This window comes from Centroberyx affinis, unplaced genomic scaffold (genome assembly GCF_046629955.1).
Source record: "Centroberyx affinis isolate AG114_WGS23_722 - 3 ecotype Tasmania unplaced genomic scaffold, CSIRO-AGI_Caff_v1 ptg000295l_1, whole genome shotgun sequence".
Taxonomy (NCBI): Eukaryota; Metazoa; Chordata; class Actinopteri; order Beryciformes; family Berycidae; genus Centroberyx; species Centroberyx affinis.
In genome coordinates, this window is record NW_027278973.1 from 42,501 (window position 1) to 67,500 (window position 25,000).

General features: G+C 42.5%; 1 protein-coding gene and 1 non-coding gene across 2 annotated transcripts in view; both read left to right on the top strand.

Moving 5' to 3' along the window:
- LOC139640827 (ELKS/Rab6-interacting/CAST family member 1-like) overlaps nucleotides 1-25,000 on the top strand; it is a 102,111-nt gene that overhangs the window by 40,807 nt on the left and 36,304 nt on the right. Inside the window, exons 14-16 of the mRNA XM_071515005.1 lie at nucleotides 4,213-4,224; nucleotides 12,309-12,444; nucleotides 22,909-23,069. Of these exons, the coding sequence (XP_071371106.1) occupies nucleotides 4,213-4,224; nucleotides 12,309-12,444; nucleotides 22,909-23,069 (309 nt within the window). The remainder of the gene's footprint in view (nucleotides 1-4,212; nucleotides 4,225-12,308; nucleotides 12,445-22,908; nucleotides 23,070-25,000) is intronic.
- trnak-cuu (transfer RNA lysine (anticodon CUU)) lies at nucleotides 20,633-20,705 on the top strand. The gene has a single exon. It is a non-coding gene; the product is annotated as a tRNA-Lys (tRNA).

The window sequence follows — 25,000 nt, forward strand, 5'->3', positions numbered from 1 at the left end:
TAAGGCATTCCCTGAGTATTCGGTACAGGCAAAGTACAATTCCTTATTTATTTTCATGTAATGTGTCATGTAAAAAGAAAAAAAACAAGAATAGAAGAATGCCTTTATTGTAAGAAGTTTCCCACGTTTGCAAGGCTTTTCCACATGGGACTGAGCTGGGTATGCTCACTAATAGTCACCATCAGAGCCATTAGAATGAGAGTTGCAGCATTGCTCCATATATACCAAGCCTCTCCAATACACCGTATTCAGACTGGTGCCGTCTTGGATTGAAACAACATGACTGGGTTGGGAACACCAGCTAAAAAATAAATACATTTCTACTTCTTTGTATAGGCAGTAGGTCTTTATTGTCTGTTTCGCTGAAGTGTGATAGGCAAAACTGATCCCAAATGTTGCTAAATGAGGCGGGTAGAGAGGACAGGATCTGGTACCAGAGTCTCCGCTGTACAGTCTGAAACTCTTTGAGCCTCTGTTCATGTCAGTGATGCAACTCTTTCATCATGTGGCTCTGCTGGAGAAGTTTTCACGCTGCACTTTTGTTTTACTTTCAGCCAAGGATGCTTGACTTCTAGAGTTTAACACACTCTTTTTCTTTCACTAGGAGACTGGACAGTCAACTCTACTCTGTTTTTTTTTTTCTTTAAGATGATAGGAATGATTTCTGTCTGTCTGTTTCTATCTACCTGTCTACCTGTCTGTCTATCCTTATATCTACCTGTCTGTCTCTGTCTACCTATGTATCTCTATCTATCTAGTTAGTCTTATTCTTCCTGTCTCTCTCTCTTTCTGTCTATATCTGATTACCTGTCTGCCTGCCTCTGTCTTTCTGCATGTTGTATGCCTGCCTGCCTGCCTCTCTGTCTACCTGTCTTCCTAAATGTCTGTCTGTTATTCTATCTGTCTCTTGTTCTGCCTGTCTGTCTGCTCACATGTCTGTCTGTCTCTGTTGAGAGGGCCTTAGAGTTGTGGAAACTCAGGAAGAGAAGCTTATAGTGGGTTTCAGTCCCAGGATCGGCATTCCTTTAACTGTGGATCACAACCCGTAAGGGGTTACAAGGCTTTTTCTCACAGCCAACAGTAGAATAATAACATAATAACTTAATTTGTAGTACAAAGTTGTTGTTGTATTGGGACACATTGCTGCAAATAATGTGTTCTTAGTCAAGTAGCCTGGTTAAATGAGAATGTTTTCCTATGGTGAGACTAAGATTTCAGTCTGTCTTCCTGGTCAGGGTTTGACAGACTCACTCTGCATGGGTCATAGCTGTCTGTGGTTGAACCAGTCTGTCTGTCTGTTTGTCTGTCTGTCTGTCTGTCTGTCTGTCTGTCTGTCTGTCTGTCTGTCTGTCTGTCTGTCTGTCTGTCTGCTTCTCCAGTCCTTTGATGTCTGAACTATCATACACTGTCAGTCTGTCCTCTCTCTTTCTCTCCCTCTCTCTTTCTCTCTCTCTTTCTCTTTTTAGCTCTTTCATCTTCTCTTCCACTTTCTTCTTCAGACACTCTCACTCCCACTCTTAGTCTCTTCTCACTACTCTCCTATCTCTCTCTCTCTCTCTCTCTCTCTGTGCGTCTGTGTGTTTAGCAGTTGACTGTAAGGCTAATGGTTGTTAATGATTTTAGGGAGATAGAGTATTTCCTCTCTGTGTCTCCGTCTGGCCAGTAGAAATACTAGACTATTAATAATTCAACACCTGCTGACTTCAAACTGGTGGGCTTTAACTGTGTGTGTATATGTGTGTGTGTGTGCATTTAGTCTGCCAGTAGCCACAGAGGCAGATTTACAGCGGTACTAGGTTTGCGGATAACGTTGTAATGTAACTTTATAACCATTTAAAATTACAGATGGGCGTGCATGTGGTGATGTTTTTTCTTTTTTAAGTTCTTACAGCATATGGGTTTGAAAGACGTTTAATTCTTCCAGTGGATTACAATAAAACAAAAGCTTCTCTTCAACTGATATTTAATATCTGAACGTTGTGGGCTGCTATTAGAAAGTTAGACAGGTATAAATTTAGGGGTAATAGAATAGTTTCAAAATAATGTCTTATAACTTGATTTTTTTATGACCGAATTTAATTTTCCATTTGCACACATGCATACACACATTAATTACTGTAAAATAATGGTTATATATGGGTATAGAGGATGTATAGATATAAGATACTCTTTAGTCATCACATACAGTGGGTCATTTAGCTGTTTTATGATTTATTTATGATAAATTTATGATGAGGGGAATTATCTCTGTTTATGTCTGTAGTAGCTGGGGGGTGATACACTAGGCTTTTGAGGTTTTTGAGCAATGCAAATTGGCAGTACTCCAGCAACATGCAACGCAGTGAGCCACATGGTTAACAATAAAAGTTTATAACCTAGCCCTGGTCTGCCTGGTACAATGAAAAGGCTTGAGTGCTATTTCTAATAAACTGAAGAATTAACACGGTTCATGAAAAGGCAGGTGGTTTTGAAATAGAGCATGGCTGCTTAGCAAACCTTCCCTGGATTAATAAAGGATATAAATTCCCTGTTTAAGACTGTAATAGTTAGTAATAAGGCCATTTTGGCCTTATAAAGCACTAATTCTAACTTTGTCCCAGAGCTACCTAGCCCTGCTGTGGATTGTAAAACTTAGCCCCGGGCCGACTGGTACAGTGTCAAAAAAGTATAAATTAGCCTGGGGCTGACTCTTAGCTTAGCACTAAGGCTAACCCTGGGCTAAGACTGAGCAGTGGAAACAGTTGAAATGAAAAGATCAGATGTGGGTTAAATAAGGTTAAAATTCAACCTTCTTTTTCTCTCCTCCAGTGTAAATGCAGCTGTAATGGTACCAGGTTATTTATTTCAGTAACTAGGACGGTAATTGGAGCAGACTGAGTGACTTCACACTGAGGGGAAATGGAGCTGAAAATCTGCCCTGATGGCCAAAATAAAGGATTTGGATGGAAGACTGGAAAAGAGAGAGGGAGAAAAAGAGTGAGAGAGAGAGAGAGGGAAAGAGAAGTAAAGGAGGGGTTAGAGAGGGCAAGAGACAAACAGAGAAAGAGAGTGAGAGAGAAAAGAAATAACAGGGGGTGGAGACAGAGAGAGAGCAAGAAAGAAACAGAGAGGGCAGAGAGGTGGTAAGAGAGAGAAACGGAAAAAAAGAAAACAGAGAAAGGAAGGAAGGAGGGCTGGAAAGAGAGGAACAGAGAGAGGAGGAAGGGGGATGAAACAGAGACCGAAGAGAGAGAAACTGCGAGAGAGGGGAAGAGGGTTTGGAGAAATGTGGAGTATAAACCTGAGTAATGGGAAATTAGAGAAGTTTATTGCGTGTTATATTGTTCTGTAATGGACAATTTGTCTCTGGCATGCTGTCATTAGCTCGGGTTCCCAGGCATAAGCTCACCCTGGAGTTCCAGCGTTGCCAGACCAGCGCACAATTTGGCTAAATGTACGAGGAGCGATTGTGCGGAAGAGGGTCGGTTTCTATTCCCTTTCAACTCGACCAATTTAGGAAGCGGATTTCCTTCAAAATTCAGCCCCTAATGATAACATCCCATATGCCGTTTTGTGGAGTCTTTTCTACAATTCCACGAGTGCTTACATTTTAAGTAGCCCCAGTGGGAAGCGATATAAGGAGTCTGCGATAGCCAAACCGTGAAGAAGTAATGCATAGCGAATGTTAAACACCCTCTCAGCTCGTGCTTTGATTGGCTAATTGCTCACTTGCTATGGGTTGTGGGTGCAATCAATTGTGTGTGTGTCTGCCCTCAAATGTTTACTGCGGTCATGTGAGGTGAAACGGCCTCTTGTGAACCTCACTGTACTGTCATACTATCTGTATAAAACCTGTCTGTCTCTCTATGTGCCTGTCTGTGTGCTTATGACTGCCTGCCTGCCCGCCTGCCTGTCTGTTTGCTTGATGATGCCTGTCTCCCTATTTGTCTGTCTGCCTGCTTGTGTATCTGTCTGCCTGCAGTATCTCTTTGGTTGGTTATGCCTGTCTGCCTCTCTCTCTCTCTCTCTCTCTCTCTATCTGTCTGTCTCTCTCTGTCTGTTCCTCTGTCTACCTGTCTGTCAGCTCTTTACAGTTGAAACTCTTTGAAGTGTGATCAAGCTTGCTAACCTAGCGCTCACTCCTGTCTCCTCTCTCACCTTTCCTTCTCCTTCTGTCTCTCTCTCTCTTTTCTTTTATCTTTACAATGCAACGCTGTCTCCTATTCTCCCCAGTCTTGCCTCAAGGTTAGTACCGCATGCCTCTTCTTCTGCCTCTCCTTCCCCATCACTCACTTCTCCTCTCTCTCTCTCTCTCTCTCTCATCCTCCTCTTCTTCTTCATTGTCATCTACTCCTTGTCCTTGTATCAAGAAACTCTCTCATCACTGTCTCCCTCGCTCTGTCATAACTGTGTTTTTAATCATTCTCATCGTGTCTGTCTGTCTTTGAAGGAGACACCTTGACTTTACCCTCTCTCCCTCTCCGTCTCTGTCACATCGCTGCCTCTTTGAAGGAGAAACACTGTCGTTTCTTTCTTCCTCTCTGCATTATCACTCCCTACTAGCGTTGTCACGGTACCACAATTCTGACTTCAGTACCAATACTAAGTTTAATATCTTAAAATTCAATGCTACCACAATACAAAGACAAACAAACAAGAAAAACCATCATGCAAAACTTGACTTGGACAGCTTTGTACCAACTTTTGCACAGTTTTGTCAGCCATTTTAGATCGACTGGGGTTTGGTTCAAGACTGTTTGACGCTGTTGCCATGGTTTCAGTGGTTTGACTCCGCAGAATTTTGCGCTGACTGCTGCAGTCCACTTCAGTTCAATCCACTGAAATGTGAAACACATTCGGTGAAAGCACTGAACGTTTATGAAAGTCAGTGTTAGATTCAGTCTTTTGTAACAGAAGTATCGAAGTAGTATTGGAATTTCGGTTACCGTGACAACACTAGTACCTACACCTAGTGGTACACCTAGTAATAAGCACGTCCTTCTGTTCCCTGCAGAAATCAGGTGGTCCTGATGTGTTGTACATGCTGCTATAGTGTAAAGGTCTCCACACTGCCAGCATCACCGATTCTCTTTATCCTTCTTGTTCTTCGCTACTTCTAGAGCAACTTCTCCCCGCTGCCATCATGTCAGCTTTTTCATTGCTGTTGTTTTGGTGTTGTGATTCGACTCTAGAGGAAGAAAAAAAAAAAAAGTTCGCATTGCCTCGCTGGCTGGCAGACGACAGAAGGAGACTTTTTTTTTTCTTCTCTCCTTTTTTGTTTTGTGTTTTTCCCTTCTTGTCTTTTTTTGGGTTGTTTTGATCTTGAGCTAAGGAACTCCTCATCCACTGCCAAATGTCTGACATCAAGGGTTCTGTGGCTTAAAAAGGAATCACATTGTTTTTGTGTGTGTGTGTATGTGTGTGTATGTGTGTGTATGTGTGTGTGATCCCTTTGAGGTCCTGAGCATGAGGTGGTGCAGGGATTTGTCAGCTAATGGGTGACAAGAGGCAGGCACAAATGCACACACACACACACACGCACATACAAGAAGAAGGAATTTGCCAGCTAATAGATGACAACACTACAGTGGTGATGACTATTGAGAATTATCTAATTAGAGCACCTAACTGCACACAAAGGTTTTTGAGACTCAAGTCAAAAGAAACAAAACACTTTTGTCTTTCTTTTACAATTTTGTATCTGAGGCTTACAGTAAATGCACAAATCTACAATAGAATTTCCAACAGTTTCTCAGCAATTGCAAAATATGTTTTCATATCTTAGAAGTACAGTAATAGTAGTACAGTAAGTGGGTATTTATCGTCTTCTATTTCACAGAATTAATACGTTTAATGAATTTTGTTTCACAGCAGTGATGTACAGTATTTTATACATACAGTCAAATAGCATTGAGATTAGTACTGAGTACTGAGACAGTGAGCTAAAATTAGACTTCTTGTACTGTTGACTCATCTACAATATAATCCAGCTTTCAGATCAAAAGATGAATATGAGGCAAAAGAACAGGCTGTCATCTTTTAATTCTGGGTCTTTATTTTTCTCCATGTTAAACAATAACACCGCCAAGACCAACTTCAGCTCACTGTCCCAGCGCTTCTACTATTACTATTATCAAAACACTTAGGTCAGAAGTCGGGTTATGTATGTATGATTCATTTTCATAAGGACAGATGCAACAAAAAACACATTCCATTGGAAGTAACTGTCCATTGGGTTATATCGCAGTGTTTTTCACTCATATCTGCTAGTTTCCAGTAGCCATGCAGCAGCACTTTGCACACACATACATGGGGCTTAGCTGCTCTTGCTCAGGGGCTTTTTCTTACTCAAATTGAAAATGTGCAGTCTTTTAGTGGATGTGCTGCATGAGTTTCTTGACCCTTGGGTCTTTGAAACCTTTTAAAACCCCAGTGTATAATTTCAAAAATGCATTGCCCTCAAAGAGACAATAAGCATTCTTTTCTTTGTTCAAATATTCACTCCTTGTAGGGTTCCCAAACAGCAATATGCTATTATGTCCTATATTATTCTTTTTTTCTTGTTTCTTCCTTTCTTTTGAGGTGAGCTGTTTTTAAGCCCCGTCTTTGATTCTCACCTGCACAATTTGTAATATTTTCCCCTTTTCTCTGTGGTTCATATGTGCAGATAAATAAACTAAACCAATAGTCGCCTTATTTTCAAAGGAAATACTGAATTCTGAATTGTTAAAAGGAAATCCTTGATGTTAATTTTTGGTGAACTGTGTGCAGTAAACACACACGAGGCCCCCGAGCATTACTGATCAAATATTTATACAGGACTCCAAATGTAATATTAATATTATCTTAATGTGGGCCCCTGAATATCAGCAGCATGCTAATGAGGAATGTTAAAAAGTTTTTATGTTTTAGAGTTTGAGGTTCACTGAAGTTTATGGGATTCTGTGTGTTTGTGTGTGTGTGTGTGTGTGTGTGTGTGTGTATGCGCTCGCATTCATTTAGCCTGTCAGCAGTGTTCAGTATTTTTTTTTAAGTTTACCGTTTAAAGAAGGCTATTCTGTGTATGTGCGTTTGTGTACTGTGTGTGTGTGTGTGTGTGTGTGTGTGTGTTCAGTATGTGAGGTCGTTTTTGAGGTTTTGTGAAATTTATGAAGTTCAAAGTGCTTTCAACAAGTATGTTAGTGTGTGTTTATGTTAGCACGTAATATATGTTTACAGTATGTGCCGCTGTGTGTGTCATGCATGAGTGTGTGTGTGTGTGCATACATATTTTAATCTGTGTGATAAAGTGTGTGTGAATTTTGGAAAATGGGCGTTTGTTTTTATGTATGTATTTACACACATTTGTATGCGCGGCTAATGTGTATGTGTGTGTGTGTGTGTGTGTGTGTGTGTGTGTGCGCATAAATGTGTGTTGGATGTGCATTTGTGTGTGTGTGGTCCTACCCGGATAGAGTTGATCTAATACAGAGCAGGTTGTGTTTGGAACAGTTCAGTACCGCTGAAATCTATTCCCTGGTAACCGCTCCCTGTTCAGCACTGTGTGTGTGTGTGTGTGTGTGTGTGTGTGTGTGTGTGTGTGTGTGTGTGTGCGTACGTGTGCTTCCATTGCTTTCATATCGTGTGTATGTGTGTGCCTCGCACTGTCAGCACTGTCTGTGTATATGTGCACGTTCGTACGTCTGTACATCTACTGTATGTGCGTGTGTGTGTGTCTGTGGGTACGTGTGTGTTTGTAGACGTGTTTTCACATCACATTCGTGTGTATGTCGTGTGTATGTCGTGTTTACACCGCAGTCTCCTTTGGAATCTCCTTTGGATCTCAGTAGTGAACGCTCCTTCAGCGGTCTGCAGCAGTTGTTGAAAGTGATTTCAGTGGGAGAGCAAAGGAAGTATTTTACATATTAAAATGGCTTCAAACGGCGCTGTGCCTCTGCCGAGGAGAGACATGGAGTTGACTAGGCAACTTATGCACTTAAAAGTACTGAGTTTAATGAAAGTGTTTTAGTGTTTAATTAAACATGTTTCAAATCACAGCTGCAGATGGTTTAAGACTATATTTATGGCATTTCTGCTTTAATAGTCAGGACACAGTAGAGAGGAAACATGAGACAGAGGGGAGTGGGATGACCTGCCGCATGCTGTACGGGAGGTCAGGGTTGGAATTTGAACCCAAATCACAACATCACAATAATGTAATAATAATAATAATGTGATACTTTATTGATCCCCGTAGGGAAATTATCCTTTCTCTTGCCTTCCCCACAGGGAGGTCAAAGGTCAGGACTCCTGGAACTGGTAGAGATCCAGTGTCTTGCTCAAGGAGGGATTGCCTAATGTTAGAAATGCCAGATAATGTAATAATTGTAAAAATGTAATAAAATGTTCTTCTAAATGGGTTGAAAATGTAATAAAAACCTGTGTAATACACACAGTGTAATACAGTGTAGTACTTATTACTTATATTATTATTATTATTATTATTATTATTATTATTATTCGTTCATTAATGGCACTTATTACTTCATAAGGGGTGTAACATATTTTCAACTGATGATAATGAGTAATAATGTAATAATTCATAATAAGAATAATTGACTAACTCAAGTTGTCACATTACAGTCAAAGTTATTGTTACATCATAAGTTAAAATAAACACAACACTCAGTCATAATGTCAGGTTAATGTAATTAATGTGATACTTTTTGATTATCCAGCAATTTGTTATTACATTGACAGGTTTTATTACATGTTTGACCCATTTATAGAGACATTTTATTACATTGTGAGGTTATTACATTTCCCAGCAGTTATTACATTACCAGTTGCTAAAAGGATATTTCAGCAGGACAGGTGCTTGCCATCATCAGGGCTTGAACCCGACTCGCTTCACCACCCTGCCACCCCAAACACATGAGACCTTTGTGCAAATTATACATTGTTATTGAGAAAATGCAGTGCACTAAATCTGAAAAATGTTTGTGACTGAATGTTTGACTGCTGTTGCAGAAGTCTATGGTCCGTGGTTCGATGCTGGGACCTTATCCAAAATGAAAAACCAGTTACCTTTGGAGAGATAATAGAGAAGAGGGGAGCAGAGGAGGTTAGGAGTGGGAGGGAAAGGAAAGCAGAGCAGATGAGTGGAAGTGAAAAGAGAGAGAGTGGGAGAGGAAGGAACTGGGGAGGGCAAAGGAGAGGAGAAATGGTCCATGGTCTGATGAAAATATTCTATCCAAAGGAAAGACCAATGTTTCATTTGGAGAGGGAGAAGGTTCCACAGAGACTAAAAGGAGAGACGGGAAGAGAGGTACAGTCGTTGGTCCGATGCAAATAAATGATTGCTTTTCATGCAAATAATTATAATGCAAAATGAAAAAAAAATTAACACAGGCAAATAAGCTGTTTGAGGAAAGAGCAGTGTTAGTTTTGGAGCGCTAGAAAATTCCAAGGACAGGAGAGAGGAGGAACTCTATAATGCTCTGATGCAAATGCGTGATAGTTACCGATGCAAATGATGATCATGCAACATAATGATACAGGCAGATAAGTGATGTTTGAGCACAGATGAGACACTGTTTAGCATCAGTGTTAGGACAACAGAGAGGGGGGGGGGAGACAGAGGGACGGCGGGAGAGAGAGGAAAGAGTGTGGAGAGCGAGTATGAGTAGGAATTGAGTGTTAAGTCAATAGGAAACATTACTAGCTAAGGATCTAATCCACACACACGCGCACACACACACACACATTCACATACGTACAGTAAATGTAGCATGAAGGGGGGAAACCTCAGAGAGCTAAGCAGATGGTTGGAGCTTCCTGGAAATCCTCCAATAGGAACATTCCTGCCTATTTATGACCTGTTACACACACACACACACAGGGCGTACAGAGCAGAATAGATCCCAAATACTCATATAACTTTATCCCAGCTTCAGGGTAAAAAGTGAACTCAGCGCTGAACAAAGAAAACGGAAAACCACCGCAATGAATCTGACTCCCAGCTGGCTTCATCTACTTTCTTGTGTACCATTTCAACCCAGCGTAGGACGTAAATAAAGCTATATGGCGGTATTCACACACAGATGCACACGCACATATATGTACGCACACACACACACACACACACCCCTACGTACATACCTACTGCACATACACACATGGACACAAACAGCTTACAACATGCACATACTCTTCATTGCAAATGCCGAGAAATGTGACACACACACACACACACACACACACAACTGAAACACTCATTTCTAAGGTTAGAATGACCAGGTGCCAGCAGTTTTGGCCTCGTCCCATTTCAATTTCTCTTCCAGCTTACCTAGTTCCTCTGGAAGGTTTGGAATTAGGCCCGCCGGACCTTTAGAAAACACATGAAAGATTTTATTTAACCATCCTCTGCCAATATAATTTCTCAACTTACTGACAGTGATACTAATGTAAATGCCAGTTGATGGATTATTCTTATTATTTTTAGTTTAGGTTGTTTTAGTAGATAGTATCCAGTGTAGAGAGACGGGAAAGATGTGAGAGAGGGGGGTTGTCATTGAATATTGAGACTGTAGATATCACTCTACAAACAGTATTTACGAAAAGGCATTTTTTCCCTTTGAATTCAGGCAGCGGGAAGTGCAGTAGATTGAAGTCAAAGGTGAGAGTCTAGCAGTGGATCAGCACACAGTACCATGAGACAGAATAAGGTTATGAATAAGCTCAGAACCTTATGCCGCGTGGACAAAGGTCAAAGGTCATGCCCCAGATTCAAGGCTGTATACACCTCAGGAAACAGAAACACCAGTAAACGCCTCATGAACTGATTTGCCAAGATGTTTGTCGATGTTTGTCGCTGGTGTGAGACAAAGTTCACCGTGGATTCCCAAAACTGGAGTTCAGCTTTTTACTGGCAGCTGTAGGAATGGAGTGAAGAAAATCTGTATCTATCAGCCTGTAAAAGGTTATGATAACAGGAACACACACACACATAAACATTTGTACAGTACAGTACAGACAGACATACACACGCACAAAAGCACACTTGTATCGACACACAGCCAGTACAGTCATACATCACACACAAACAGACACAGAGGAATGACTTCCATTAAGTTTGCGCCGTTTCTCATGTCTTAGTCACCAGTTTAGTTTTGTCTCACAAGTGTCTTTGTTATATGTGTCTGTCTGTATGTATGCACGCGCAGGTGTGTGTGTGTGTGTGTGTGTGTGTGTGTGTGTGTGTGAGTGTGTGTGCGTGCACATTCATGCGTTTCCATGTATATCTGTGTGCCTTATCTGTCATCTGCCTCATGATTCAGTAGAAGTCGTTAAACCTTTCCTGGCGTTAACTTTCGTTGGACTACATCTGTGTGTGTGTGTGTGTGTGTGTGTGTGTGTGTGAGAGAGAGAGAGAGAGAGAGAGAGAGAGAGATTTAGTGAGTGATCGTCCTGATCAAGTCAAGCTGCTGTGATAGCCGATAGGTCTGTGACAGAGCCACAATGGCTTCCAGACATCTTAAACAGGGATTAAACCCTTTCTCCATCTCCCAACCCTACTGCTCCCATGAGGAATGTCTCTCTCTCTCACTCTCTCTCTCTCTTTCTCTCTCTCCCCCTCCCTGTCCCTCTCTCTCTCATATTCCCCAGATGAATGACTTAGGCTCTGCTTCCCGACACCCAGTAATCCCTCTGTGAAAAGACTCTTATTCTTCCCTTTGTGGAAAAAATCGTACATGTCATCTAGTCATTGATTCATAGCTTTTTATTCAATTCATTAACTGATCTCTATATTATATCGTCCCTAAGGGCTTTTATATCTGCATTTTATTGCACTCATACAGAATAGATAATCACAATATGTTGCAGTATCATCATTACGGCAGAATAGGGCATTCCATTATTAGTCTTCTTTCTTTCTTTCTTTCTGTCTTTCTTTCTTTCTTTGTGTGTGGATGGTTTGGGCATGGGAGTTGGTGAGATTTTAAGGTGATTTTAGTTACTTTTTTGTTTTGTTGTGAGACATTTCTTTAAAGTTTCGGATAAGTCAGATCTTTATTTCAATGCTGGAAACATGCTCATTGTTGTGCAAATAAAAAAATATTTAGCTCTGTATTGAAATCACAGCAACATAATTGATGTTTTTTTTTTACTCTGTTACATCTGTCTTTCACAAACAAGGAAACGTGGGAAGTGGGATTTTCAATGGTTTAACACTTAGCACAATACAACACTGCCCATATCCCCAGTGATGAGTGTTTCCATGAAGCATAGAGAGATACAGTATGTGGGTTATGCATTGACTTTGACTGTGTGTGTGTGTGTGTGTGCAGGCAGATGAAGGACCAGTCGAAGAAGGTGGCCAACCTGAAACACAAGGAGCAGCTGGAGAAGAGCAGGAACGCCCAGCTGATGGAGGAGGCCAAGAAGAGAGAGGACAACCTGAACGAAAGCTCCCAGCAGATAAAGGTATGGAGGGAGGGAGGAAGATGAGCGAGGAAGCAGGAGAGGAAGCATGGAGTTAAACAAGGGGTGGGGGTGGAGGGGGTGAAGCAAGAGGGTGACAATCGAAAAAGTGAGATGGGAAAAGTTTCTTCCTCTCTCTCGCTCTCTCTCTGTCTTTCCCTGCCTGTCCTACCTTGAATATCGTCTGCTATCACAACAATGCTTCACCGTAACGTGACAACTATGACAGGGAGCAGCCTGAGGCAATGTCAAACACACACACACACACACACACACACATACACACACACACGGTGCAGTGCTCACTCACTCAGGGAGTGTGTCAGAGGGGGAAACTGGGAAGGAAAACTTGATTGACAGGAAGGGCAGATGGGGAAGAGGAGGAGGAGAGAAAAGATGGAGGGAGAGGAGAGTGAAAGGAGAGGAGAAGGAGGACACACACATGCACACACACACACACACACACACAGAACTATGAAATGAATGCTGTGGGTTTTAAAACGCTTCCTGTGGTGTGAGAGCATCTTCTAATTGCCTGCTGGGGTGTCAAGTGACCACGGGACGATCAGTCATTGGTTTCTCTCTCTCTCTCTCTGTATTTATGTGGGGCGACTATTGCAAGGTTCCCTTCACACTCTTCATATTTCTTCAGATTGTAGGTCTTCCTTCGCCCCTCCGGCACCACCTTCTTTTCACCCTTTTCACCCCTGACCTCCCCTCTTCCCTTCCATAACTTTTCCTGACTTCCTCTTTCCTTTTTTTTTTTTTTTTTTTTACCTCGTCCCTCCTCCCCCTTCTTCTCCTCTTCCTCCTCCTCCTCTTCCAGTAATCGTTAACCTCACTGGCCTCCTCTGATTAGAGGCAGATGAAAATGGTTTTGTGTGTGTGTGTGTGTGTGTGTGTGTGTGCGTTCACTCTAGCTATGATTGATTTTTGGTTTAGGGAGTTGGGAAGTTGTCAGCTGTGTGTGTGTGTGTGGTTAGGAGATGAGCTGATAGCTATGTGAGTCACTCAGACTTATGAGACCGCAGTGGTTACAACCATCACTGGTGTGTGTGTGTGTGTATATAAGTGTGTGTGTGTGTGTGTGTGTGTGTTAAACCATTCCCATTATTCTGCATAGTTTAACGAACGCTCGACACTGTGAATGGAATGTGACTTTAATTCGTACCGTATATTCAATTCAATGCAATAATAAGTGTTAATCCAATGACAGCGCACTAAACCAGTCCCAGCTCAGTCTGCATAGTTAGACAGCAACTCATTTTGGTTCTGGAACAGGATTCAGATTTGCAGCACATGTGTGGGAGATGTTCTGGAGGTTTGTTCATGACCACTGTCACATGTCATCCTCTCCCGCTCCGTCTCTGTATACTGTCAAGTTTTTTTTTATTAATTTGTAGTCAACTTTTATTTAACCAGGCAAGTCAGTTAAGAGCAAATTCTTATTTAAAATGACAGATTGTCAAGAGGCAAAGTGTCTCTTGATGGAGTATTGGGGAAAATAAAACAAATAATACTATAATACTACTACTAGGTAATAACTACTGCTACTACTACTCCTGCTACCACTCCTACTACTACTAATACTACTACTACTCCTACTACTGCTACCACTACCTACTGCTACTACTACACACAACACAGGGCAACAGAAACCTCAATAAAAACTGTAGTGACACAACAACAGGCCGCCGCTAAAAGCAATTAAAACGTGGCAAAAACAAACTGCAGCACTGGTAGAGAAGTTGGTGTACACACATTTGCATGTGTGCCCGTAAATGTCAGAGTCCTTGAAGGCAAAGAGAGATGAAACTGTCCAATTTCAGAGTCTTTTGCAACTCATTCCCATCACTGGGAGCAGTAAACTGGAATGAGGCGCGGCCGAGGGAGGTTTGAACTCCGGGGACATTTAGCAGGATTTGACGGGCCGACCGGAGCTACAGCAAACTGATGTGATTCACAACAAATTTGTCAGATAAGAGTGTGTCAGATCAACAAGGGTTTTGTAAATAAGAGTGAGCCAATAGATTTTCCGGCAAGTATATAGTTCAGTCGGAATTAACATGGAAATAACATGCTGTACTTTGTCTTTCCTTGTGTGTGTGTGTGTGTGTGTGTGTGTGTGTGTGTGTGTGCCGCAGGACTCTCTCCGTCTGAAGGAGGAGCGTATAGAGGAGCTGGAGGAGGCGCTGAGGGAGAGCGTTCAGATCACAGCGGAGAGGGAGGTGGTGCTCGCCCAGGAGGAGCAGGCTCGCACACAGGCCGAGAGACAGGTACACACACACACACACACACACACACACTGTCACTGTACCCTTACTCCTACCCAGTAAATGTGTAACCCAAACCTTAACCTTACCTTAAACTCAACCCCCATCAGTTTTTTCTCTCATAACGACTCAAATGCCCTCACTTTGGCAGTTTTTCCTCATTTTTCTATCTTTGTGAGGACATTTGGACAGAAGCACAAGAAAACACGCACAGACAAACATCTTTAGGTCGACATAAAAAGTCTTTCTGACATGACTAAACATTGCCATGCCAAAAGTGGCTAGTGGCAACGGCAACACACACGCCCCGTGCCAACTGAGCTCATTCAGGTGTGGCTCTGTGTGTGTGTGTGTGTGTGTGTGTGTGTTTGCTCAGTCACTCCTCATTTGGACGAGCGGTAAATGCATCCCTATTTAAAGAACAGCTTGTCTTTTATTCGTTTCAGCCAGCAACGCACAAACAACTTTTTCTTAAATGGAGAGTGAGCCGACCGCTCCAATTTGTGATCTGTTTTATCTTTATTGAGACAGTAGGAAAGCTGAAGACAGAGTGGGGGAGAGTCGGGAGGGAAGGTTGACCAGTGGGAGTGTGTGTTGTTCCCCTGGGCACCAGTGACTTAATGAGGCCGTAGAGATGGGAAATGTTCCTCAGAGCCTGGATGGGTTTTGACAACTGGGAAAAAACAGCGCCGGCCGTAAGGATGAAAACTGCCCTAAGAAAACATCGCCCACTGTAGCTGTTGGCAAAACAGCCCGACTCCATTGTTATTACTGCCTCTAAATGTTGGCCGTCGTCTCTGGCCTTTACTTACCAGGCTACTTCTGGACAGACACATATGAATTTTACAAGCAGACATTTTGTATTTGAGACATTTAGTTGACGCTCTTATCCAGAGCGACTTTCAGTGAGTAGAATGAGTTCCTAGATCACCATTAGCAGCAGGTAGACAGACAGATTTAATAGCAAGAAAGATAGACAAGCAGACAGATCATGTGACAGAAAGACAACAAGATGGACAGACAGGGGCAGACAGATGGTTCCTAGGCCATAGCCCTGAAGAATAATATACTCATAGTCAAGGGTTACAAAACAAACTTAAGGATTTGCTTGCTTTCTTGTCATCAAAGGTGCTACATGTAGCATTTTTATGTCAGCCATTACCACATTATTTTTCACACATTAGTATTATTACAAAAAACAGACGAGACCATCACTGAAAAGATTGGCAGCCTCTACAGGTCTGTAAACTGCATTTTCAGTCTGTGTCACCAGCTTGAATTTCACAAAAAACCTGCTTTATTGGTTTACTATTATTATTATTATTATAATAAGAAAAGGGAGAAAATGGAGGGAGGAAAGGTGAGAGGGAAGACAGAAAGATATAGAGAAGGAAAGAGAAGAAGGGGGAACAGACTAGGGGAGAGAGAAGGAAAGGGAGGGATGAAGGGATTATTTGGTAATTTTGAGAAACACTAACACTAACAATACCACTGGCATCAAACAAACAAAACGCGTTTCAGCTAGAAGCCATCATCAGCGTAATCAAAACAGCAGAAATGGCATTTTATATAGACAGGTGAGGTTCAAACACCAGCCAGATACGGCCTCTCCTAATTAAGGAGGTGTGAACACAGTAATCAGAAAAAACAATGACTGACACAAGCTGTCGAGTCCCCTGGGGCAACTCAGGCTCTTGAGATGACACCTCTCCACACATCCTGGTCCAGCATGCCAGAGCGCAGTTCATCAGCGCTGGCGTAAGTCCTCGTATGTTATCCTCCCAGCACCACGTGTGGCTTTACCTTGCATGGGTTCCCAGAGGACAAGTTTTGAAGCGATGAGGTCAGGATGGCGCACGCTTTGGCCGGCGAGCCTCAGTCTCCTTTGACGTGTCTTTGTGGTCACCGGCGGCACTGTAGACCAGCGTAGAGGCCAACATTGTTCATGTGTTCCATCCACGAGACGTCCTGGGCCGTACGGAGCATCCTGGTGTAACACCCATCCAGCGGTTTCTCCTGGGCAGCGGTGAGCGTCCATGTTTCTGCCCCATACAGCAGGACGGATTCAACAGTGGAGACGAAGAGGTGGCGCTTGATCTTCCTGCTGAGCTCAGACTCACAAGCTGAAAAGTAATGAATATATCAAACTGAATGCCCAAGACCGGAAACATATAGCAAGAGACTATTTAAAAAGAGCTATACAAACCACATAAATAGAAAAACAAACAATAAATAAAACAATTAGCGACTAATGAATGCTCTATGTACATAGAGGGCTCAAACTACTCAGTTAATAGAAACAGCTCTGAACAACTCAACCATGGTCTCGTTTGTTTATGGTAATTACACCAAGGCATCACCATTAACTTGACAATCATATGTTGATGCTTCAAAACGCTGCACACACAGCAGCTTTAATTAGACAGAAAGCGACACGTTTAGCCCAGTGACTGGCTGCTGGAAAACGTTCACATGTTAAAACGCTTCAGTGGAGGAGGAAGGGCAGAAACGTCACTGTGTGCTGAATGAGTGGAGATGGCAGCCAAACCCTCACCCAACATCAACAACACTAACTCAGCCTTTCACCAGAAACACACACACACTCTCTCACACACACACACACACACACACACACAAAATTATACGTAGAGACACACTCATACACACAGAATGACTTACAATCACTCGCACATGACGGTGTAATTCACATACAGACATACTCAAACTCACACACACACACACACACGCACATGCATACACACACTAATACACATTCACACAAGACAGTGTTACTCACAAGCGCACAATAGTGATGCAGACATATGCGTATACACACACACACACACACACACACACACACACACACACACACACGCACAGGAAAGTGGTACACAGACACATATGTGCGTACAAACACAAGAAAGTGTTACTCACAGACCCACACACACATCACACATACGCATCCCAACTCTCTCTCTCTCTCACACACATGCACACACACACACACACACACACACACACACACACACACACACACTCAGAGGAAAGAAGTGCTAACTGCTATTCAAACAGTGCACCGACGCAGCACAACATTGCATTCAGCAGCAGCCAGGACAGGACTTTGGGGTTTCTAGCTGGAAACGTGTCTCTATATACATGAATAAATTGTAAATAAATATTTTTGTGTTCCCGTTTTACAACTGCGTCACAGCAATTACCCTTTCACATAATGATTTATAAAATGATGACAGAGGAGAGACACACACTCATACGCACACACACACACACACACTGAAGACAGCCTTATTCTTGTTCAAAGGGGTACACGTTGCTTATTATAGCATTGGCACACACACACAAACACATACACACTCAAACAGAGCCAAACCATGCACATGCACACACGCCCTGCTATACATTAAACACACAACCACACACACACACACACACACACAGAAAGTTAGGTTATTTCAGTCTTCTATCAAGAGTCTGTAGCTATATAGTGACACCAGTCACCCCTTTGTGTGTGTGTGTGTGTGTTTGTGTGTGTGTGTGTGAGGGACTGTCGTTTGCCCAGCAAAACCGTTTGACCAAGACCACATGAAAATATACTAGACCGTGTCTGCTAGACATGAGTCACTATGTGTGTGTGTGTGTGTGTGTGTGATCACTGAAGAAAGGTGTGTGCGTGTGCGTGTGTGTGTGTGTGTGTGTGTGTGTGTGTGTGTGTGTGACAGAGACATGAGTCAACACCAACATGACACACGCCATCTGTCTCTCCAGAGACCAAACTACAGACAGGCAGACCTTCTCTTCTCTACCGGGCCATTTTCATTCTTGAACTCAGTGCCCCTTGCTTTCTTTCTTTCTTTCTTTCTCTCTTTCTTTCTTTCTTTCTTTCTTTCTTTCTTTCTTTCTTTCTTTCTGTCTTTTTTCTTTCTTTCTGTCTTTCTTTCTTTCTTTCTTTCTTTCTGACACCCACACCTACACACACACTAACGACTGAAGGGGTTTCTCTCCTCTCCTCATCTCTCCTCACCCCTGCCTCCATCCCTCCATCCCTCCTCTCTCAAGTCGACTAAAGGCCTTTCTCTCCTCCTCTTCTCTCCCCCTCTCTCCTCTCCTCTCCTCTCCTCTCCTCTCCTCTCTTCTCCTCTCCTCTCCTCTCCACTTCCAGCCACATCTGAACTGCATTGTTAACGCTGCCTGTGTTTCTGACTGCATAGCATTTTACGCTCTCTCTCTCTCTCTCTCTCTCGCTCTCTCTCTCTCTGTCTCTGTCTCTGTCTCTGTTGGCTTTAGCATTTTCCATTGATCTCGCTTTCTTCTATGTGCTTAACATTTTTCTGTAATATCTCTTTCTCTCTTTCTCTCTCCTTTCTCTCTCCCTCACTCCATGTTGCTATGTATCTGTTCACTCTGTTAAGCACTCTGTTTCTATAATGACTTTTCTCTTTCTACCTCCTTGTTCTCCTCTTTTCCTTCCCCGCTCCTTTTTCTTGTTTTAATCACTTCTCTGCCTCCCTCTACTCCTCCTTCTCACCTTTCTTTGCTCTGTCTTTTTCATCTTTCTCTCCCTTCTATCTCTTCTCCTCACTCATCATTTTCTCCTCTCTCTGCCTTTCTCCCCCCTATTCTCCTCCCCCCGTATTTCCTTCCCTCTGTTTCTCTCTCCTTCTTTTCTTTCCTTCTCTTTCTCCTTCTCCCCATTCCTTTCTCTCTTCCCGCTGTTCCCCCTCTTCTATCCTTATCCTCCTTTTTCCTTCCCTGTCTTTGCTCCATTTTCTCCCTTTCCTCCTTCTCATGTTCCTTTCTACTTCTCTCTCCTCCTTGTCTCTCCCCCACCCCTTTTCTCTCCACCATCTCTTTGTTTCTCTCCATACTCTTCCCTTCCCTCCCTCTCTCTTTCCATCTCCCTCCTCTTTCTCTCCACTCTGTTCCCATGCAGCTCTCTCACATTCCAATGCATGAGTTCACCACGGCCGGCTTTAAGTGGTCCAAGGTAACAACTAATCATCGCACACCTCACTCACCTGCTTTACATTTCTTCATTCGTTCATTTTGTCATCATTCAACCTTTCTTTTGTTCCAGTCATTTGCTTTTTTGTTACAGTTCATAGCAGGGTGGGAAGTTAACACCAGCCACCAGCCACATACTGGTAAATCTGTGTCTGTGGCTGTTAGTTTTGTCTTCTCCACCAGCCATTTTGGCAGGTAACCAGTCATCATGTAGAGTTTCTATTCTATTATAAATATCTTGAACATCATCTGAACATCTGAAAAGTTACTTTTTCTTCTGCACTTTTACCCCCGTACTAGTTAATGAACTGCTACCAGTAATGACTGGCTCAGATGTAATGAATGTACAAAATATCAGGGAAACTCTTCCTCTTTTCATGAACACTACTTCATTTAAGGTTCCCTGGTTTCCTGATAAGCTGAGAATCAGAATCAGTAACAGCTTTATTGGCCAAGTATGTACACATACAAGGATTTTGTTTTTCGTTGCTCTCAATATACTTACACAGAATAAATATACAGCTAAAAACAAGGACAACAAGATGAACAGGTAAACCTAAACATTTAACTACTATGTACAACTATGCATGTATATAAAAAAAAGTATATATGTATGTGTGTGTGTATATATATATATATATATATATATATATATATATATGTAAACAACCCTAGACAATAGTGCAATGGTGCAGAGTGCAAAGATGCTGGGATAAATATGGAGTTGACATGAGTTATTACACATTACATACATTATACACACATTATATACACAATCAGAATTGTACAGATGATGATGATGGCGGAGGAGGAGCAGGAGGAAATCCCTGGTCTGGGCCTTTCACTCCTGCTTCACTCCTGCTCCTGAGTCATTTTATAACATAAAATAACACAAGTCAGCCTGGCTAGCTCAGTCGGTAGAGCATGAGACTCTTAATCTCAGGGTCGTGGGTTCGAGCCCCACGTTGGGCGTTGCTGTTTTGGACTTTGGCTGCTCATGAAATCACATTGATTAATATCTCTTGGACAAACACTGGATGGATGCGGAAATAATCATCCGGGAGACCATCCCATGTAGGATACATGAAGTGTTCTTCCTAAATTGTCACTTCTAGAAGTGCCGTTCATAGGCGCAGCACGTACTTTTCACTTATTGTAAGTCGCTTTGGACAAAAGCGTCTGCTAAATGACATAATGTAATGTAATGTAAGATTGTTTGATTTAGGTTTTGCTATTGGTTGTTGGACTTCTTCATTGTAAGTAGACTAAATCCTTTCTTGAGGATCTAACATTACCGTAGTAGGCCTTGCTAAGTGTATGTTTGCAGTAGATTTTTATTGATTTTTATTATTTGCCAAGATGCTCACAGCTGACAAGCAGGGCTAAGCTAGTATTCACTTGTTTCTTCAAATTTAAACAACAGCCTTTATGATTTGGTTGTTAATGATGCAGACTCATGATGTTGAATTCAGCACCTCCATCTCATTGGTTTCATTTTGAAAGTCCAAAAAGTCACACTTCAGCACATGCACCAACTCCAGACTAAATATTTGAGAGGAAAAGTTCCTTTCTGCACATGTGGAGGTGAAGCATGTGTGAGCATTGGTGTGGATGTCATTAGTAGTAGGGAGAGCATGGCTGACTGGCTGCTCATGCCTTTAGAAATAATACAGCACTCCATGACAGGTCTATCATGTGGCTCACTACCTCTCTCTCTCTCTCCACCTCTCTCTTACTCTCTCTCCTTTTCTTTCCTTCTCTTTCTTTCTCTGTCTGTCTCTTTCTACACCTGTCTCTCTCTCTTTCACTCTTTCTTGCTCTCTGTTTCTGTCTGTCTTTTCCCCTGCTCTCTTTCCGTCTCTCTCTCTTCCACTCTATGCTGTTTTTTCCTTCAGAGAGAGAGGGGGAGAGAGAGAGAGAAAGAGAGAGAAAGCACCCTGCTCCCCCCCTCTGACTCCTTATTTGACTGCAGGAATGGCAGATGGAGAGAAAGAGAGTCATGATCTTTCTCTCTTTGTCCTTTCCTCACGTTTTTTCTTGTCCTGTTCTTTTCCTATACTTCTTTTCTCCTTCCTTTTTTCCCTTCTTTATCTTCTGTTGTTGCTGTTTTTGCCATTTCCCCCCCTCATTTCCCCCCCTCATTTCCCCTTCCTCCTTCATACAGACACATCATTTATATCCCTTCATCAGTGTTTTCACTCGTTCAGAATGCAGTTTTATTTTGTCTTCATCTCCACGTCTCTCTGAACAGGAGCTGCTTTCAGATTCAGTTCATCTCAAAGGTTTTTTTCTTTACATTTCTGCTGATGCCATCTTTTCTGGGGAAATAATGGTGTGCACATTGTTTCTCAGACTATCTGACTCTTTCTCTCTCTCGCTCACACTCTTATTCACTCTCTATCAGGTTTTCTCTTGCCTCTTTTTATCACCCTCATCCCTTTCTTTCTTTCTTTCTTTCTTTCTTTCTTTCTTTCTTTCTTACTTACTTTCTTCACCTACTTCAGAAATAGAGAGTAAGACTGGAAAGGAAAGAGAAAGATGGAAGGGAAAAGAGACAGAGATGGGGGAACCAGTAGGATTGAGAGGAACTGATATCAGAGGAGAAAATGAGTGTGTGTGTGTGTGTGTGTGTGTGTGTGTGTGTGTGTGTGTGTGTGTGTGTGTGTGTGTGGCAGGCCGCATCGTTCTTGCGCCGTGAGAAACACACAGTGACCTCAGCACTCTGACTTCACACCCATTAAACTGACACACTGATATACAGCCAGGGAGAGAGAGAGAAAGAGGGAGAAACAACACGGAGAGAGAGAAAAGAAAACGAGGGAAAGAGAACGAGACTTTTGATGTTCTGTAATGAAGCATCTCACGTGAAAACAGGGGAAAATTAGTAAAAACACTTCAAAAGCTCACTAGCTGTCACACCCACACACACGCACAGACAAAGAGAAGGAGAGAGGCAAAGGCACACACACACACACACACACACACAGATACGGTATGTATCTGCGTGAAGTGAAAGGGAAAGAAAGAGCTGAAAGAGGGGGAGCAGAAAAGAGACTGATAAAAAATGTCAGATTGAGATGCAGGGAAGTTGGGAAAGATAGAAGTCATGATGAAAATATGTATTTATGTTTCTTTTCTCCCTCCCTTTGTGTGTGTGTGTGTGTGTGTGTGTCAGATGGAGGAGCTGCTGGTTGCCATGGAGAAGGTGAAACAGGAACTGGAGGTGATGAAAGCCAAGCTGTCATCAACTCAGCTCTCACTGGCCGAGAAAGAAGGTCACCTGACCGCCCTGCGGGCCGAGCGGCGGAAGCACCTGGAGGAGGTGCTGGAGATGAAGTAAGGAAGGACACACACACACACACACACACACACACACACACACACACACACACCAAGAATAAGCAGATCTGCTGTTATCCATCTATATACCCATTCAAATATCCACAGTAGGAATAAAAATGTATCTATCCATCCATCTAACCACACATATATTTGTAGCTACACTTATATCTCCATTCATCTGTCCACCCCCCCCCCCCCCACACACACACACACACAGTAGAAATAAGGCCTATCTATTTATCTATCCATCATCTATCCACACATAAAAACATATAACACAGTTAGACAAATGGATCCTTTTCAAGTGGTAGATCTTATAAGATATTGTGTATTCACTTTTCATGTTCCTAAGGTATTTTAGTGGTTCCAGGACAATAGATAGTGTTGGATCCAGAGTGTCTACCATTAAAGTCTCAGCGAAATGGAAAAAATACTTTTTCACCTTGTTAGCTAATGCTCCATATCAGAACGTACATCTATTTAACAATAAACACCACAGAAATTTTCTTTTTTTATTTTAGTGGTTACTTCATGGCGTACCAGTCGGTTTACATAAAAATGCCAACCAGTGATACCACAGTCTCCTCATCTGCCTCTCCCATCATATGAAACCTGTAACTTCACAACTTCCAAAGTGACAAGACACCATGGCTGTGTCCCGGTGGCTGAGATTTATTCACTTTGAAAAATTGATTTTTACTTTTGAACAGTCGCTCCCTACATGATGTCCCACCCCACCCTCCTGTTTCAGGTCATGGTTCAGGTTCAAATTTCCCCATGTGGCTTCAGTATTTCAAGAAGCTGGTCGTTGGTCACGTTGACATGGACTTTACCCGACACCTCAGCACCCCTCTCTCTCTCTCCTCCTCCCTCTCTTAACCTATCTCTCCTTTCCTCTCCCTTTATCTCCGCTCTCTTTCTATCTACCCTGATAAGCGATAGAAGTAAGTACTGTGTTAATGCACTAACCGTGTACAACTGTCTGACCCTAGCTCTTCATATGATTGATTACATACTGAATACACACACACACACACACACACACATGCTGTAACTCTGTGTAAATTTTAATGTAATTTTAATAGAGGGGTTTGGATTTAAAGTGTAGCCAAGTGGAGTCTAGCAGAGCGTTTGTTCCATGTATTTTCTGCTGTTTTACATGCTCACTGAGACCGTAGAAGGAGCTGTAATTTAGTGGAACGACGCTTTGGGCTGAAATAGAAGCCAGGGAGAATGTCCGTGTTAGCATGTCCTGCTCTTTTACACACACTGTGGGACTATCCTGTACTGCGGCATCATGGGAAAGGAGTGCGAGTGCTGTGATTTAGTTTTCCTGCACTTTGTCCTCAGCATTTTCTACCAACGTTGCATTTCTTTGTTTTTGAGAGAGAGAGAGAGAGAGAGAGAGAGAGAGAGAGAGAGAGAGAACAAGGAAAAGAGAGAGAGGGCAAGGGTGAGAGAGAGAGAGAAAGAGAGAGAGAGAGAGAGAGAGAGAGAGAGAGAGAGAGAGAGAGAGAGAGAGTGTGTATGCTACAGAGTGTCCATTCACAGCCCAGGTGAGCAAGTAATTGACCATTTTATCACCGTAGTAACGACCCATATGACTATTACAGGGATCAGTGCTTTAGAATGCATAGCTGTGTTTTTGTATGTGAATGTGAATCTGTGTGTGTGTGCGTGTGTGTGTGTGTGTGTGTGTGTGTGTGTGTGTGTGTGTGTGTGTGTGTGTGTGTGTGTGTGTGTGTGTGTGTGTGTGTGTGTGTGTGTGCACGGCACACACGCGCACAGTGAATGATTTATTGATGTTGTACGTCAGACTTGTACATTCCTTTTAAGAAAATATTGTCTCTCTGATGAATATTTATGTCTCTCACACACACACACACACACACAGGCACACATACAAACCGACACAAACACACACA